This window comes from Malania oleifera, chromosome 12, assembly GCF_029873635.1.
Source record: "Malania oleifera isolate guangnan ecotype guangnan chromosome 12, ASM2987363v1, whole genome shotgun sequence".
NCBI classification, from domain to species: Eukaryota; Viridiplantae; Streptophyta; class Magnoliopsida; order Santalales; family Ximeniaceae; genus Malania; species Malania oleifera.
Window position 1 is genome coordinate 68094379 of NC_080428.1, and position 18359 is coordinate 68112737.

The 18359-nt window shown below is 37.5% G+C and overlaps 1 protein-coding gene across 1 annotated transcript; it reads left to right on the forward strand.

The window, feature by feature from the left end:
* The first annotated feature begins 908 nt into the window (after positions 1-908).
* On the forward strand, positions 909-7067 carry LOC131145206 (probable methyltransferase PMT2). The gene is made up of 7 exons (XM_058094351.1): positions 909-1286; positions 2173-2827; positions 2970-3180; positions 3416-3710; positions 4000-4389; positions 5829-5906; positions 6330-7067. Exons 2-7 carry the CDS (start codon positions 2180-2182, stop codon positions 6553-6555), a joined length of 1848 nt encoding a protein of 615 aa, XP_057950334.1. The 5' UTR covers positions 909-1286; positions 2173-2179; the 3' UTR covers positions 6556-7067.
* Positions 7068-18359: the final 11292 nt, after the last annotated feature.

Genomic DNA, 18359 nt, shown 5'->3' on the forward strand with positions numbered 1-18359 from the left:
GTCATATTATTTTTCTATTAAAAAAATTATACTGAGAAGCGAAATACATATTTTTATTGTTTTTAGATTTTTAAAATAAGACTGAACGTGAAAACATTTTTGTAATTATTTCAAAACTTGAAAATTAAAAATAAAGATTATTTTTTCACAAATGTAAAAACCCTGAAATTTTGTTAAGCTATATTTTACTCTCAAGAATTAAATGTAAATGTTTGCTTGCTTTATAAAATCTCAATTTCAATGATTTTGATGTGATCTAGACTTGTATTTTGACTTAAGACTCGTCTATAGTTGAATTAAATAAATAAATAATATTTAGAAAATATTTTCAACTTTTAAAATAATATTTTATTCAAAATATATTATAATAAAGCTTAGTACTAATTAAATTATGAAATTTAGAACAAGGAAAGATAAGTAAATCTTTTTGAAAATTGAAACTACGGAGTTAAAATTTAGAAACTTGAGCGAAAGTGGGTGCAAATTTACCCCGGTTGAAAATGGGTTACCATTACTCAAAAACCAATGGGTTACAAATTTACCATGTCCAAAATTTACCACGATTCCCCAAAACAATGAATTTACCATGCTTAAGATTTACCATGGCCGACAGGGCCATCACGGCAGAGGCCTCTTTCTCCACCGTGTCGTCCAATGCCACGTGGCCAACGCACATTGATCATGTCCCTTTATTTTTGCTGACAAAGTGGTGATGAACTCAGATCTCTGTCGGTGCTAAGTAGGATCCAATTCCACGTGTTCATTTACCATTTTACCCAATCTGGATCCAGCTTGATTAGCGCGTGGGCCCCCGCCGTTATGGCTAGCTGGGTCGCAAAGGACACGCGCTGGCGGTGCGCCGTGCGCACCCCCTCGCACTTTAGTAGGCCTCGGATAGATTTCGTTTCGTCGTAAATTACTTTTTGAATTAGTTAAAAACAGACATATACATTATTACATATCACTGGTTGGAAGAGAGATAAAGGGGGAGAGGGGAGAGAGAGAGAAACACGATCTATAAACTTCTTCGTCATCATGGAGCAATCTTTCTGCTCATAAACAATATATGTATACACAGATCTACCAATCTAAATCTTCAATCTACACCTTTATTTATTTGAATGGTTCAGTGTCATGATATAGTTATCGAGCTAGGGTTTTCAGAGATTTGCTGACAGCTCTGTGGATCGGGAGGTGTTGATAACATCTGTTGTACTTTTTGCTCTTTCGCCATTGCTCGGCTGTCGGTGATCTCAGTCCAGTGCTTCTGGTCCTTCATGCCATTGGTAAGAGATCTGACTGCTGCTAATTTGCTTACGCTCTCCATTTTTTTTTCCTTCTCTTTTATTTCTTGCTCTTCTGGCTTGGTTTTGGTTCATTTGTTTTACTCTCGTGTTTCGAAGTTTGTGATGTTATTGTTTGGTGCTAAATTTTATGAGTTTTCTTCTTTTTGAAAAGATATTTGTTGGGAGTCTCAGGTGTTGATCTGATGTTGGGGATTTTGTAGTCTTTCCGACCATTTCCTTACCACACGAACATACTTTTCAAATTTAGTTTTCCATTTTCTTGAATATACGAGCTTCACTGGAAGATCATGAATCTTGAGGTCTTTTTCGTTCAATTAAAATTAAGATAGAAGGCTGAAACTGAAGTAATTTGTAAACTTGGAGTTCCTAGAATGCTGCATCTCATAGTGTTACTTTCAGTAAAACCCTTAGCTTGTTTCATTACTTAAATATTCTACTTCTCTTTCTTTCTTAATTCTTTTCCAAAATTAATTATAATTTAGCAATTTACCAGATGTGGTTATCATTCACTGGACAATGGAGTGAAGAAATCACAATTTTCATTGTGGTTCGCTGATATGGTCTTGATTTTAATTTATGTTGAATGGAGGAGTGGTTGATCTGATCTTGGTTTTAGTTTATCTCTACATTTGTGGGCGGAGCAACATGGGCCGAATGGGATTCATAAAACAAAGATCTATGTTGTGGATCTGACGTTTTTGGGAGTCGGGGATTTGGTTTTGGGTTGATCAGTTGAGTGTAGTCCACGTTTTTTTTTTTAATTTTTTAATTTTTGTTTTGTTTTACACCGAGAGCTTGTTCTAACTTTGCATTTTAAGACACAATTGCTTTCATTTCCTAAACTGAAACTAAACTTAATCTTCAGGTGCTCCATGGCAACAAAGATTAACTCGACGGACAGTAGGACTAGGAGTTCTGTGTCTATTTTCATTGTGGTTGGATTATGCTGCTTCTTTTATATATTGGGTGCGTGGCAGAGAAGCGGCTTTGGTAAGGGAGACAGTATAGCTGTGGAGATCACAAAGAGTGGGGCAGACTGCAGTATTCTTTCAAATCTGAACTTTGAGACACATCACAATAGTGACACTGGGACTATTGATGATTCTGATTCAAAAGCCAAGGTGTTTGAACCATGCCATCCACGTTACACAGATTACACGCCATGTCAAGATCAAAGACGTGCCATGAACTTCCCTAGAGAAGATATGATTTATCGTGAAAGACACTGCCCTCGTGAGGATGAGAAGTTACATTGCCTTATTCCGGCACCCAAAGGATATGTTACTCCATTTCCATGGCCAAAGAGTCGTGACTATGTTCCCTTTGCAAATGCACCATATAAGAGCTTGACAGTTGAGAAAGCTATTCAGAACTGGATTCAATACGAGGGCAATGTATTCAGGTTTCCAGGTGGAGGAACACAATTTCCTCAAGGGGCAGATGCATATATTGATCAGCTTGCTTCTGCGGTACCTATTAAAAATGGGATGGTTAGAACAGCATTGGACACTGGTTGCGGGGTATGTTCAATTCCTCCAAAATTTTGCTGATTTCTATCGCTGGTGCACCACACTTGTTTCTTTTTGGTAGATTGAACTTATTTCCCCACTTTCTTTGTGTTGTGCACTTAGTTAAACCTCTGACCACGGGTTACTTTTTTAGGTTGCGAGTTGGGGTGCATACCTTCTAAAAAGAAATGTTATAGCTATGTCGTTTGCACCAAGAGACTCGCATGAAGCCCAGGTTCAGTTTGCTCTGGAGAGGGGTGTGCCTGCCGTCATTGGTGTTCTTGGATCGATAAAGCTGCCATATCCATCTAGAGCTTTTGACATGGCTCATTGTTCTCGATGCTTAATTCCATGGGGTGCTAATGGTGAGAAGTTATCTTTGTTAATAATAGTCTATGACATCCAACAATATAATTGTGAAGGACTTGCTTATTTTTCAATTTCTAGTGCAAATTCTAAAATTATTTCAACTAATTAAGCTTCTTCACCATCTCCCCCCTATCTGCTTCCTTTTCCCCCTTTTTTGGCCATTTTTACATTGTTACAGTTTTTAGTGATGGTTCTTTCTGTTCTTGAATCCTTGAAATTGTATCTCTATAGATGGAAAGTACATGATGGAAGTTGATAGAGTTCTTAGGCCTGGCGGCTATTGGGTGCTTTCTGGCCCTCCTATCAATTGGAAGAATAACTACAAGGGATGGCAGCGTCCTAAGGAGGAACTACACGAGGAACAGAGAAAAATTGAGGAGATTGCAAGGCTTCTTTGCTGGGAGAAGAAGTACGAGAAGGGTGAAATGGCTATTTGGCAGAAGCGAATGAATGCTGATTCTTGTCCTGGCAGGCAAGATGGTTCCCAGGCGACCTTTTGCAAATCTGCAGAGGCAGATGATGTCTGGTATGAAGCTGTGCTTACCTTTATATGCATAGCATTGCATTTTCAATAAATGCAGTTTCAGTAGTTGAATTTTCTCTAGTATTACCTTGAACATGATGACATAATATTCTAAAAGTTTCAGTAGCTATTTTTGTATTTGTAAAAGATATTAATTAATACTATACCCTGGGCTTACAGTTGTCTTCTTTGGAATTTGGAAGTTCTCCTTGTGTTCTTTGCGCCCTTCTATTTAAAGTGTTTTGCTTCTACCTGTGAGGTTTCAGTTTGCAATTCTTTTTTGGTGGTTTAGGTACAAAAAAATGGAGGCATGCATAACTCCATATCCCGACATTAGCAGTCAAGATGAAGTTGCTGGTGGGCAGCTGAAAGCATTTCCAGAAAGGCTTTATGCAGTCCCTCCTAGAATAGCAAGTGGGTCTGTTCCTGGAGTATCCACTGAGACTTACCTGGAGGACAACAAACAATGGAAAAAGCACGTAGCAGCTTATAAAAAAATCAATAAAATTATTGACTCAGGAAGATACCGTAATATTATGGACATGAATGCTAGGCTGGGAGGTTTTGCTGCAGCACTTGAATCTCCCAAATTGTGGGTTATGAATGTTGTGCCCACTATAGCAGAGAAAAATACTCTAGGTGCTATATACGAGCGAGGATTGATAGGCATCTACCATGACTGGTATGACTTGCAATCTTTAGTAATATCTTTTGCTAAATCTTTGATTTGAATCTACCAACCAGAGTATACATGATTGTATGTTTGTGTGGTTTGTGGGCTAAAATAGTATGGGAATGGAAAAGATACTGTATGGGGAACAATAGTGTTTTTAGGGGAAAAAAATTGTAGTGTCCTTTTCAGGTAAATGACAATGCAAACGTTTTGTGTTATTCAATCCAAAACGGAATAGAGATGGAATGGCTACTCCTGATAGCACTATGCAAATGCCTGTTTCCATGCTATTCCATGTTGATTGGAATGATACAAAATTTTGCATGTCATCTGCTTTAAAATGACACTACCTTTTTTGAGTATTGTTATATCCTTATACATTGCCTATCCCATGCCCACCTTATTTTATTCATACCAGACACAACATCAACACTTGCGTTGCCAAGAACCTGTCAGTAGATGGTCCCTTTTGGAATATATATTTTTGCTATTGATTTGGGATCTTGAGATATGTTGGGCTGTTAGATTTACTATTTTATGTTATATGGTGGATAATTTTAATAAAAGCTATACTGAAATTAGTATTAAGATGATACAAAATCATTCAGGCTGTGGCAATATTGAAAGGGTCCTGATCTTGTAACAGGTCTCTAATCACCGTAGTTATGTGTGGTATGTTTATTTGGTTGAGAACCTTAGTTACGATTTGAGATGACAGTTTTAAGTACCTTTTGGCACAATATTATTTTGTAGAAATGTGGTTTTATAGGTTAGTCTTAGAATAGAATTGTATTTTTTCATTATAGAAATCTAAAACAATTTGAGATTTTTTGTGCAATTTGGGATTATTGACATGGTCTCTATTCATGATAAATAACCGTGAGCTGCCCCTAGGGATTATTAAGAGAACTTTCCCTCTTTGCTGTAAAGAATGACATGTGACTTCTGTCTGCTTCTGCACACTTTTTTGTATGCGCTGTTTCTTTAGTAAAATAAACAACAATATAAGAATGAATGTTATAAAGAAGAACTAGTGACATTTATCTGCAAAAGATTTTACAAGTAATTGAATAGAAGTTTTGCTGTACCCCCCATTCTAAATGCTGATCTTCTCTGGCAGAAGAGCTGTCCTGAATGAAAAATTCTTCATTCTTACTTAAATCTCCTGACTAAAGCTTGGCAAACCTGGTTTTGTATCAACAAATGAAACAGTTGTCGATGTTTGACTTATGGCTTATGTGGTGTGCATATGCATGGCATTTTTTTTTTAATTAGTTTTTTTAGGTTTGTAAAGTCTTTACCTTCTTTTGAGACTTCTATTTGTTTCCTGAGGTCAAGTATTCCTGTGCTAGACCAGGCTTCTTTTTTGTTTAATTGCTTTTCGTCCATTGCCCTTTTCATTTAGCCATTTAAAAATGAAAATTTTCACTATTATCCTTCTGGTTCAGGTGCGAAGGATTCTCCACATACCCAAGAACATATGACCTTATTCATGCCCATGGTGTTTTCAGTTTGTACAAGGACAGGTAAGTGTACTTCAACTAACAGAAATTTTAAGTTTGGCCGTGTCTTTCATGTTGAGTAGAAAAATTGACACAGCTCATGATACCAATTCAAAATTTATTTTAAAATCTGGATGCAACTTTTTTTTTTTTCCCAGTTTTCAATGCAAATTAGCTTTTGAAACACAATTCAAAGTTCATTATATTCTTTGTAATGCCTTCATTGCTTTGCTGGCTTTTTGTTGGTTGCAACTGTTTATTTTGGCCTTCTGTTGGCAACTTTCAATGTCAACACAATTCCTGCCCCAATTATTCATTAGCCTGTTGTCGGTTTTCATTTTCTGATATGCATGCGCTCAAATTGATCTCAATCAAAGCAATCCATTGTTGTTATGGTCTGTTCTATTTCAAACCTGTCATCTCATGTATTTTTCCATATCAATGCAGATGTAACATGGAAGACATTCTTTTAGAAATGGACCGGATTTTGCGACCAGAAGGGGCAGTCATATTCCGCGACGAAGTCGATGTGCTGGTTAAGGTGAAGAAGACAATTGGAGGAATGAGATGGGATGCTAAAATGATGGATCATGAGGATGGCCCCCTTGTTTCTGAGAAAATATTGGTTGCTGTCAAACAATACTGGGTTGGTAATTCCACATCCTCACGATGAATGGCACCAATCTTTGAGGTGATATTCTTGTACGATTTGAACCCTGGCAAGTGCACCTGCCTCTTCTGTCAAGTCTTTGGCACATCTTTATTTACCTTGCCATAAGCATTATTGCTGGAAGAGAGATGCACACTTTGGAGGACGACTTTGCAGGCTATGCTTGACTGACCATTGGTCCATTGGTTGGCCCATGTTTTTTTTGTACGTAAGTTCTAAATGATATGGAGAGCCTGTAAGGGTCATATTATTTTTTGTGTTTTTGTTTTTTTAGCATAGCATGCTTTCCATATTGCATGATCTTATGGCAATCGCTTAACAAAAAGCACTCATGGCCTGTTAAAACTCTGAACTCAAATTTGTGAATTCAGTTTAAGTGTTGTGCTTTTTGGAGAAGGATGATTTAGGAAATGTCATTACGTTGTGTTTAGGATCATGAATTTATGTGCAAAACTTTAATACGCTACTTCCTATTGTATTTTGTTCAAATGCACAATTCAACTGCAAGTTCTGAATTTCCAGTTTCTAATTAACATATGGTTAGAACCTTGTTGCTTTCAATATTTATTGTTATAATAATACTTGAAGAGATAACCACTAGTGGTTGGGCCTACTGATGTGATAATGGTGGTCTCTTTCACTCAGTACTGTTTCTCTTGGTGCTTCTTGCTTGGGAGGTTATATGCATCAGGCTTCAATGAAATTAAAGATGGCTTGGTTTGGGAGTTGGGTAAGCATAGTCATATCTCTTTCATATCTCTTTCTGGCAGCTTAATTGACTATGCATGCTCTGTGTTTTGCCTCGAAGTCACAAGCATTTGGAATAAGATCATTGAATCAGACAACTGTAAATTTTAACTACGAATTTGAAATGTTAGATTTTCAGTAACTTCAATTCTAGACAGGACAATAAGTTTATGTTCGCCTATCAAATTGTTTGGATAGTAGGAAACCAGGAAATGATCAAGGGAGTCTTGTATCTCTCTATTTTCATTAAGTCAATACTTTTTTACTTTGTTATGGAATAATAAAATGGAAAAAAAATGGAGTTATTGCATATGCTTTTACATATTTGTCATATAATAAACCATTTTAACTTGCCAAACATTAGATTATGGCTGCATTAAGATTGGATTGAAGCTTCAGAACTCACTAACAAAGCCCCAGGGGAAGTGGGGAACCAGTCTCATCTTGGTTTCTTGGGGCCGTGTGGACTTTGGATTATGGCGTGGTTAAGTTGAACGTGGATGGGTAGCTCAAGTTGAATATGGATAGGTAGCTCACTAGGAAATCTGGGAGTTGCAAGTGTTGACGACCTGTTGAGATATCATTTTAGAAATTATATTATAGGATGTACTCTCTATAATACTGAACTTTGGGGTTATGTCGGAGTCAAAGACTCTCGAGAAGCATTGCGTGCTATTCAATGGAAACGGGGATAAACGCCGCTCTTATTCGGTCTTAATTTTGGACATTCAAGCCTTTGTTCATAGGGAAACTTAGTAAAATTGAGTATTAATCAAGACACCCCCTCCATTCACTATAACTTTACTCCCTTGGTGTCACGGTTTGACTATTTTCACACCGTTGTGAAGGGTTGTGCGGTGTTAGCTAAAACACTCTTGTTTAACTAGTCAGCCTATTGTTTACCAACATTCATCCACGAAACACTTTCATTAGCATTCAATCGAATGACAGTAGAAATAGTAAGCATTCATGAAAGTCGCAACAAGCAAGCAGTAAACATCGAAGCAAACGTAATTCATTAGCAACACCTCTGTTGACATTGTATGTTTAGCGAGGGAGGCAAGTAGGCTAAACACGTTGACAATAGTTAGGGAGTTTTACAATGACTAATGAACACTCACCCTCCCCTAAAGAGATTTTTATGTAATTATCATCCTAACACTAGGAAACATCAAAATGACCGAGGAGTCATACTGCTTTATTTGGCATACAAAGACAGTATTAGTAGAAAATAACCCTATATTAGTATTTATATGATGGAAACTCATCTCAAGCACACGAGATAAACAGTCACGTGTAAGCATAATGCCCTGAACAAGCTTAACTCGTGACACTTGGCTACTCAGAATCTCTACTACACACCAACATGTGCAATGTTGGTTTTTTGAGGATTTAATTTTCATTCTTCCTTCTTTCTTTTCCTCGCCAAAAAGGATAATGACCCTTGGAAAGAAAATAATGATGCAATCATGTTACAAAATTTTATTAAGTTTTTCACACATTTTTAAAAAGAAGAAAGACGTACAATGACACCCTTTTATAAACAGTATTATTCAGCTTCGTACTAACTTAACCTTCCCAATAATCTTTAAAAAAGAGAAAGATTACTTTCAAAGATTTGATCCCTTAATGTTTTACTTCTCACTGTAACCTTTGGTTCTTTCTTTACCCATCCAGTGCCATTTTTGTTATTGGTTACACACTGAACCAATTTTCATTTCATTTTCATTGGTCCAATGTTTAGAAATTCAAAGCTTGAATTTTAATTTTAAATTTGAATAAATTATGCTAAAATTTCTGAAAATTCATACAAACCCAAATCTTGAACTAGAAATTTATATCTCCAAACACTACCTCAGTATTTTTCTTCTATTTTCTAGAAACAAAAATTTTAGAAGAACTTACAGATACTAAGGCCAGAAATCAGAAATGAATATTAAAAATCAAAAACCAATATCCTATTTAATTAATATTTATAAAACTAAAACAAATTAAAAACTTAACTAAAAAAATGCTCATTTTCGTTTTTAAATCAAATAATATTAAAAAAGTATATGATTAAAATAATAAAATTACAAATAATATGCATTAAAAAAACTATAATAAAATAAAAATTTTTATGACTATTTTACTTAGTTGTTATACTTTCAAAATTTACTTTAAAATAAAAATTTTATTGGACATGAAAATAAAAAAATAGTAAAAATATTTTGTAATTGGATTTATTATTATTTTTTAAAATTTGTTTATATTTTTAGTTATATTTAAATTCATGTAATCATTTTATTTTTATTTTAATTTAAAAGAATATAAAATGTATGATTTAGTCTAAAAGAGTAATTTCTTAATGTTAAATTTTTTGACAATAGGTTGCCAAAACAACTTAAGACCACAAAATCTTATTGTGAATTTTTTTGTAAACAGTTGAAAATCTTTTTTGTAAACAGTTGAAAACCAACAATAGAAATAGAAAACTAACAACATATATAAATGCATATTTATAATTTTATTTATTCACTGTATAAAATAACAATAATATTAGACAAACACAAATCAAGTTTCTATTGCACAAAAGTGAAAGAGTTGGAAAGCTAGAATTTGGATCCTTGCTTGTATTTTGATTTACAAAGGGGGCTAAAGCCCAATGTTGGAGTATGTGGCTCATATTAAGTGGAATACATGCACGAGGAAAGCATGGTGAAATAAGAACAAGGAAGCTAGGCTGCAAGAAGAAACCGTAGACAGTTTGATCTCGGGAGATAACCATCAATGGTTTGCCTAAAACCATCGACGATCTTGTTCGGCGTTGATTATGGATTTTGAATCGGGAATACTAGTAGATTGGGAATTTTGGAGCATTTTCCTCCAAGATTACTACAAGGGTACTTTAGGAACTTTCTAAGCCTTCTGTACACATAGGATTAACATATATTTAATAAGATAGTGAAAATCAGCCACTTGCTTCTGTGGACGTAGGCACATTGTCAAACCACGTAATCTCTTGTGTCATTGATTGTTTGTTTTCTTTTATTATCTGTGTGATTGATTGTTTTGTATTGTTCATCGTTGGTTGTTGCATTGCATGATTCGATCGATTTGTCTTTCCATTGTGCATAAGGTATCTTTGCCTAACAAATTGGTATCAGAGCCAGGTTGCAATGGCTGGGATTTCTTCTACAAAGTTTGATATTGTCAAATTCGATGGATTGGGAAATTTCATAATTTCGTAGAGGAGGGTTAAGGGCTTGTTGGTGCAGTAAGGCATGGTGAAGACATTATATGGGAGGTGGCCAGAAGGCATGGACGACATGAGTTGGAAGGAATTGGAAGCGAAGGCTGTGGCGACTATCAAGCTTTGTCTACCTGATGACGTGATGTATCAGTCATGGATAAGGAATCGCTGTCGACAACTTGGCTAAAACTAGAGAGCCAGTATATGTCTAAGTCATTGATGAACAAGTTGTATCTTAAGAAAAAACTATATGAGCTTAAGATGGCAGAGGGTTTAGATATGAATCAACACATCAACGTATTCAATCAGATCATCAGTGATCTGAAGCGGGTTGATGTGAAGTTCGAGGACGAAGACAAGACAAGGCATTGATGTTGCTGAATTCCATACCAACGTCTCCTACGTATGAGAGTCTGGTTATAACTTTGACATGGGGAAAAGAAACGCTGGAGTTGGAGGATATCACGAGTGCCCTGTTAGGTTTTCATCATAGGAAGAAAGCCAGTGATGATAATTATCAAGGTGAAGGGCTTGTTGTGAAAAATAATTAGGATCATGGGAGAAGCAAGTTCCAAGGTGGATTGAGTAACTATAAGGCTCAGTCCAATTACAAGAAGAAAAAGGAAATTCAGTGTTTTAAGTGTGGGAAAAAGAGGCACATGAAATCAGATTGTCCAGAGAGAAATAAGGGGAATATAGAAAATAAAGAAGGTTCATCTAAGTAGGAAAATGTAGTGGAAGAATGAGACTTAGGGAGCAGTGATGGTGATATGCTTTTGGTCTCATCTGATTTAGATGGTCTCTCAGATTCTTGGATCTTAGATTCAGCGTGCTCTTATCACATGAAGCTCAACAAAGACTGGTTCACCACTTACAAATTGGTAAATTCTGGTTTTGTTCTGATGAGGAATGATGTTTCATGCAAAATTTTCAGAATGGGGAACATCAGAATCAAAATTTATGATGGTGTGGTGAAGACGTTCTGCGATGTTAGGTATATAATGGAGTTAAGGAAGAATTTGATTTCATTGAGCACTTTAGATTGTAATAGGTTTAGTTACAAGTCTGAAAGTGGGGCAATGAAGGTGATTAAGGGAGTTCTAATTGTGATGAAGGGGCAGAAAGTACCAGGGAATATTTATATACTGCTAAGCACCACAATTGTAGGTGGAGCTGCAACTATAGAGTCTGAGTCGGATAGTACTGTTTTGTGGCATATGCAGTTAGGGCATATGGGAGAGCGTAGAATGATGGAGATTTATAAGAGAAATCTTTTGAAGGGGGTCAAATCATGCAAGCTGGATTTCTGCAAGTACTTTGTGCTTGGGAAATAGAATAGGGTCCAGTTCAAGGAAGCCACGCACAAGACGGAGGAAATCCTTGATTACATTCATTTAGATGTTTTGGGGCCGGTGAGAGTAGCATCACAAGGAGGACATATGTACTTCATGAGTTTTATTGATGATTACTTAAAGAAGGTCTGGGTGTACTTCATGCGGCACAAGTCAGAGACGTTTGCCAAGTTCAAATTGTGGAAAGCTGAAGTGGAAAACCAAATCAGGAGAAAAATAAAATGCCTCAATTCAGATAATGCAACTAAGTACACTGATTCGAGGTTTATGGAGTTGTGCAAACAATATGACATTAGGAGACATTTCACAATACGTAAGACACCATAACAAAATGGTGTGGCAGAAAGTGTAATAACCCGAACTCAGAAAAATAAAAGAAAATAAATAAAAGGAAAAGGGAAAAGAATTTAAAAAGGGTTTCAAGCAGTGACTCGTCGACGAATTTGTTCTCCTCGTTGACGAATGCCCTTTTAGGTTTCGTCGACAAGTACACGTGTCTTGTCGATGAGCAATTATCGAGAGCAGGGAAAATTTAGGTTTTTAAACACTTCGTCGATGAACTTTTTGACCTCGTCGATGAAGATTCTTCTTGGCCTGATTCAACGATCGGATTTAGCCTGATTCGACGATCGAAAACTATCACGAAATTCCTGGGAAGATTCTTTGCAACATAGACGAAGCATATTTTCAGTTTGGAGTACTTAGGCAATACTCCAAAACCAGGGTAAGTAGGGTATTTTTAAGTTTTATTATTATTGTAAAATATCTAGGGTCTAGGGAACGATAAAATAACATTTTATTAAAGTTTGGGTTGATAAACTTGGGTTTTTGAATTAGGGTTCGGGTGAGTACCGCAGGCAACATTTTGGGATTTTCGTGGGCATAATTTAGGAAACCAGGTAAGGGGAAAACGTTATAGCAGCTTTTTATTAATTTTAATGGGTTAATTTCGAGAATACAAAAAATAAATATATATTTAGATTTGATTTATCTGAACAGTTAGGTATTTGAAAATAATGATTTTGTTTATATTTTATAATTGGGAAAATTCGTGTGGTAAGAAAATAATCTTCATAATTATATGGTTGTGAGTACTGCTTGATTATGATTGTTGTTTGCATGTGGTTGTTGATTGGGTTATAAATTCTGTTTGGTTGTGAATATTGTTCAGCTGTGGACATTACTGGATTGTGAATACTGTGGTGAATGTGATGGTGTGCCTGGATGATTGGATATGCTATGGATGTGTATTGTGCTATGGTTTATGTAAATTACGATATAGCGTTGGCAGTGGTATGAGGAGGTCGTTATATCGTACCTGATATAAATCACCATATAACGTTGGCAGTGGTATGAGGAGGTCGCTATATGGGCATTTATATTAAGAGGGTAAAACATTGGTAGTGGAATGAGGAGTTTGTTTATCGATTTACTATGATTCTGCCACAACACTTTCACTAACGGTATCTCCTTGGTATGCATCTTCTGAACTTTCTCATCCAGAATCTGAATGAGTGTCTCCTTATATGTCAAAGCATCCCTAATCTTTAAGGATTCGTAACTAATCACATGTGATGGATCCGGCACGTACCTCCTCAACATAGATACGTGGAATACATCGTGGATCCAAGAGAGCACTGGAGGTAGTGTAATCCTGTAGGCTACTGGACCCACTCGTTCAAGTACCTCAAATGGCCCTATATATCTCGGGATCAACTTGCCCTTCTTCCCGAACCTCATTACTCCTTTCATCGGAGCGATCCTTAAGAATATCTTACCCCCTACCTTGAATTCCAACTCATGACGGCGAACATCCGCGTAAATTTTCTACCAACTCTGAGCTGATTTAATCCTATCCTTGATCAAACCAACATTCTTAAAAGCCTGCTGCATGAGTTTGGGCCCCAATACCTGTCATTCACCGACCTCATCCCAATGTAGAGGAGACCAACACCTCTGACCATACAATGCCTCGAACGATGCCATCCCGATACTAGCCTGGAAGCTTTTGTTATAGGTAAACTCCACCAATGGTAAAAACTGAATCCAACTACGACCGAAGTTTAATACACAAGCCCGTAACATATCCCCCAAGATCTGTATTGTCCTCTCTGATTGTCCATCAGTCTGGGGGTGGAACGCTATACTTAAAGTAAGCTTCATCCCTAGTGCCTCCTGAAAGCTCTTCCAGAATCAAGAAGTGAACCTCGGGTTTTGATATGAAACAATGGACACCGGTACCCGTGCATTCTGATTATCTCCTACACGTATAAATCTGCTAGCCTACTCAAGGAGTAGCTAACCTTCATCGGCACAAAGTGAGCATATTTAGTCAACCTGTCCACGATCACTTAGATTGCGTTCTACCCATGAAGTACTGGTGGTAACCAGGTGACGAAGTCCATGGAGATGCTCCTATTTCTACTTCGGGATGTTCAATGGCTGCGAAGGCCCTGTCAACCTCTGATGTTCAGCCTTTACCTGTTGACACGTCAAGCATTGCTCCACAAATCGAGCAATCTCCCTTTTCATGCCACTCCACCAGAAAGATTCACACAAATCCTGATACATCTTCGTGCTACCCGGATGTACTATATACAAAGAATGATGCGCCTCTTCCAGAATCACCCTCCTTATCCCCTCGTCATTTGGAACACATAGTATGTTTCCAAACCTCAATACACCTCCCTCGGAGATGTTAAAATCTGCAGCCAATCCCTGCTGTACCTTCTCTACAACCTAGACTAACTCTGCATCATTAGCCTGCGCGACTTTAATCCTCCCTAATAATGTCGGCTGGATCACCAAGCTAACAATGATAGCTCGATGATTACCATCCACCAACTCCACACTAAGACTCTCCAGATCCCATCTGATGTGATGTTGAGCTGTCACAGTCCATATTGTTGCATGCTCTGATTTCCGACTCAATGCATCAGATACCACGTTAGCTTTTCCTGGATGATAGCTAATGGTGCAATCGTAGTCCTTAATCAGTTCCAACCACCTTCTCTACCTCATGTTCAACTCCTTCTACATGAAAAAGTATTTGAGGCTCTTATGGTCCGTGAAGATCTCACACTATTCACCATATAAGTAGTGTCTCCAAATCTTCAGCGCACATACCACTGCTGCCAACTCTAGATCATGCGTGGGGTAATTCTTATCGTACTCCTTGAGTTTCCGAGAAGCATAAGCAATTACTTTCCCTTGTTGCATTAGCACACATCCCAACTCCTTTAGCGATGCGTCACTGTAAATCACAAAACCACCGTCCTCGGATGGGATGGTTAAAATCAAAGCAGTGACCAGTTGGTGTTTCAACTCCTAGAAACTCTGCTTGCACTCATCGGTCCAATCAAATCTCACACCCTTCTTCGTCAACCATGTTAGAGGGCCAGATAACTTAGAGAATCCCTTCACGAACTGCCGGTAATACCTAGCCAGTCCTAGGAAGCTTTGAACATCCTGCATACTCTTCGGTTTCACCCAGTCAACCACTGCTTCTATCTTACCTGGATCAACTGAGATACCACCTCCCGGCACGACATGGCTAGGAAATGTGACCTACTTAAACCAGAACTCACATTTCTTCAACTTGGCATATAGTTTCTTTTCCCGTAGTACCTGAAGTACCAACCTCAGATGGTTTTTATGCTCTTTCAAACTCTTAGAATATACCAGAATATCGTCGATGAATACCACTACAAATTGATCCAGGAATTCATAGAAAACCCTATTCATTAAATCCATAAATACTGTTGGAGCTTTAGTCAACCCAAATGGCATGACCAAAAACTCGTAGTGACCATATCTAGTTTAGAAAGCAGTCTTCGCAACATCCTTAGTCCTAACCTTCACCTGACGATACCCTGACCATAGATCGATCTTCGAAAAGACCTATGTTCTCTACAGATGGTCAAATAGATCATCTATACGAGACAACATGTATCGGTTCTTTACTGTTACCTTGTTGATCTCACGATAATCAATGCACATTCTCATTGACCCGTCCTTCTTCACGAACAATACTGGAGCTTCCTAGGGAAAAACACTAGGTCTCATAAAGCCCTTATCCAGTAGTTCCTACAACTGCTCCTTCAACTCTTTAATTTTGGCTGGAGCCATTTGGTATGGAGCTTTAGAAATCGGTGCCTTGCCTGGCAGCAAGTCAATAGTGAACTCCACCTCCCGATCAGGAGGTAAATCGGGTAAGTCTTCCGAGAATACATTCGAAAATTCATTAACCACTCGGATATCTTCAAGTTTCATATCATCCTGAGGTGGTTCCTTCACACAAGTTAGGTACCCCTGACAACCGTCCAAGAGTAACCTTCTCGCTTGCATAGTCGACAGAATCTGTGGCGTCGAATACACATATGATCCTATGAACTCATATTCTTGCTCCTCAGGAGGTCTAAACACCACCACTCTTCTACAATAGTCAATCACAGCAAAACTGGAGGATAACCAATTCATCCCTAGTATAACATCAAACTCGTACATGTCGTATACTACCAGATTTGTAAAGACCTGCTTAAATTATCATATGATAAAATATAATAAATAAAATAGTCAACTCGAACCCGTGGGTAACGAGGATACCCATCATATACAGCGGAACCTAGGCAGCAGTAAATGTAAATCACAAACACATAACCACAAAATACATAATACTAGAGTCAAGTATATCTCAAAATATTGTGTTTATATACAATCTCCCAAAAATACAAAACATCCATAGGACCTCACATCAAAATCCCTTGATCCTAGTCCAAACTTACCCTCCTAGCAGGGTAGTACAACCGACTCAAAGACGGTCACGCTTCGCCGGTCTTTCTAGGTTTCTTGAAAATCATTTAATGTTCGGGGGTGAGACAATTCTCAATAAGGGAAAATAAACTAAATGCAATTGTGTGGTAACATGAATATTTGATGCAATTATACATATGCAGTACATTTTATATATCTATAACATTCATCATAACATACTGAATAATCAAATACTTTTGTATTTTCTAATAAATCATATAGTTCATAAAATGTCTAGTATAGCTGATAATACTGAAAACATACCCAAGATGAATAGCTAGCTGATGTCATGTATTACCCCCCATGACGGGTTGTGCAGCCCGAAGGCGAGACCCGACAATGGTTGGCCGACCACTGCTGAGTAAAAAATGTCTATAAGTATGATGGACCCGCTACACCCTTGTCTGGACTGCTAGGTGGACGTCTACAACTCTACACTAAAAGTCACGCCAACTATCCATCTCCCATCCTCTCGTGGGGCGGTTAGAACAAGTCTGAACATAGATATCTGATCTATATTGCCACGGTACTGTGCTCCTGAGACTTAACTAAACTAACATCCAGGTTCTGATAACATATAGTACATGATTATATAACATTTAACATAAATGGATTGATAGCATTTCTATACTTTCATAAATACGGTCTTGCGCCAAGCATTTTGTAAATACGGCCTTGCGCCGGAAACATATAACATGCATGGCCTTGCGCCGGCTATCAATCACGGCTTTGCGCCGAAAATCTCATACATATCATTCTGAGTAAATAAGTCATTTATCATGTATTTCAAAATCATCATATACTGCATTATTTCATAATTCTTGAAAACATGCTTATTCGTAAAATTGCCATAATATATTACATATCATGTAAAAATAATATTTATGCCACACAATGCTGAATAAAATCATACATTTCATTCTAAAATCGTAATTCTTGTACAACAGCAGTATTTTCTCAAATGTACATTTACTCAATAATATTCAGACATAATACATGTTTTTCTGAAAATTACTTTGCTGATAAATAATAGTAATTTGCGTGGAAAATAACTGTTTAAGTTTATTCTCTTACCTGACTACTGGAAAGAACCCCCTAAAATATGCCAGTCCTGCACTCGCAGGGTTCCCCGAGCAACACCCTGAAACAAACAATTCTCAAAACTAAACTTCAGTATTTTCACGTGAATATCATTTCCCATAACTATGAAAAGACCAAATTTCGCTTAAAAAGCCTTACCTCAACTCAAGGATGAATTTCAATTCAAACCCACCAACGATCCCCTCCGGCAAATACGCAAAGAACTTCACTAGGAGCGTCGTGGTGGCTTCAGATCGTCGAACCGGCAAGAATCCAGCCCAAGATCATAGAGAGCAGGTAAGAAGGACGTAAAGGAGAGAGAGAAAGAAGTCTGCGCATCAAATTTCAGTCTGAAAATGAAGTTTGAGCAATTTATACTATAGGCTTCGTTGATGAGCCACGTCACCTTGTCGACGAGGTCATGAAGAAATTCGTCGACGAACTCCCCCATTTGTCGACGAAATTTAGAGTCGCCCAAAAACATATTTTCTGTATTTTCTCGTCAACGAAACACACCTTCATCAACGAGCTCATAACGCGATGTCTTCGCGTTCGTTGACGAAACTTGCTGCCCCCTTTTCCTT

Excerpts from the sequence above, each read along its gene's own strand:
- LOC131145206 (XM_058094351.1), top strand. The coding sequence starts at position 2,180 with ATGGCAACAAAGATTAACTCGACGGACAGTAGGACTAGGAGTTCTGTG. Across the intron at positions 3,181-3,415 it reads AATTCCATGGGGTGCTAATG|ATGGAAAGTACATGATGGAA; the intron begins GTGAGAAGTTAT and ends GTATCTCTATAG. Across the intron at positions 4,390-5,828 it reads ATAGGCATCTACCATGACTG|GTGCGAAGGATTCTCCACAT; the intron begins GTATGACTTGCA and ends CTTCTGGTTCAG.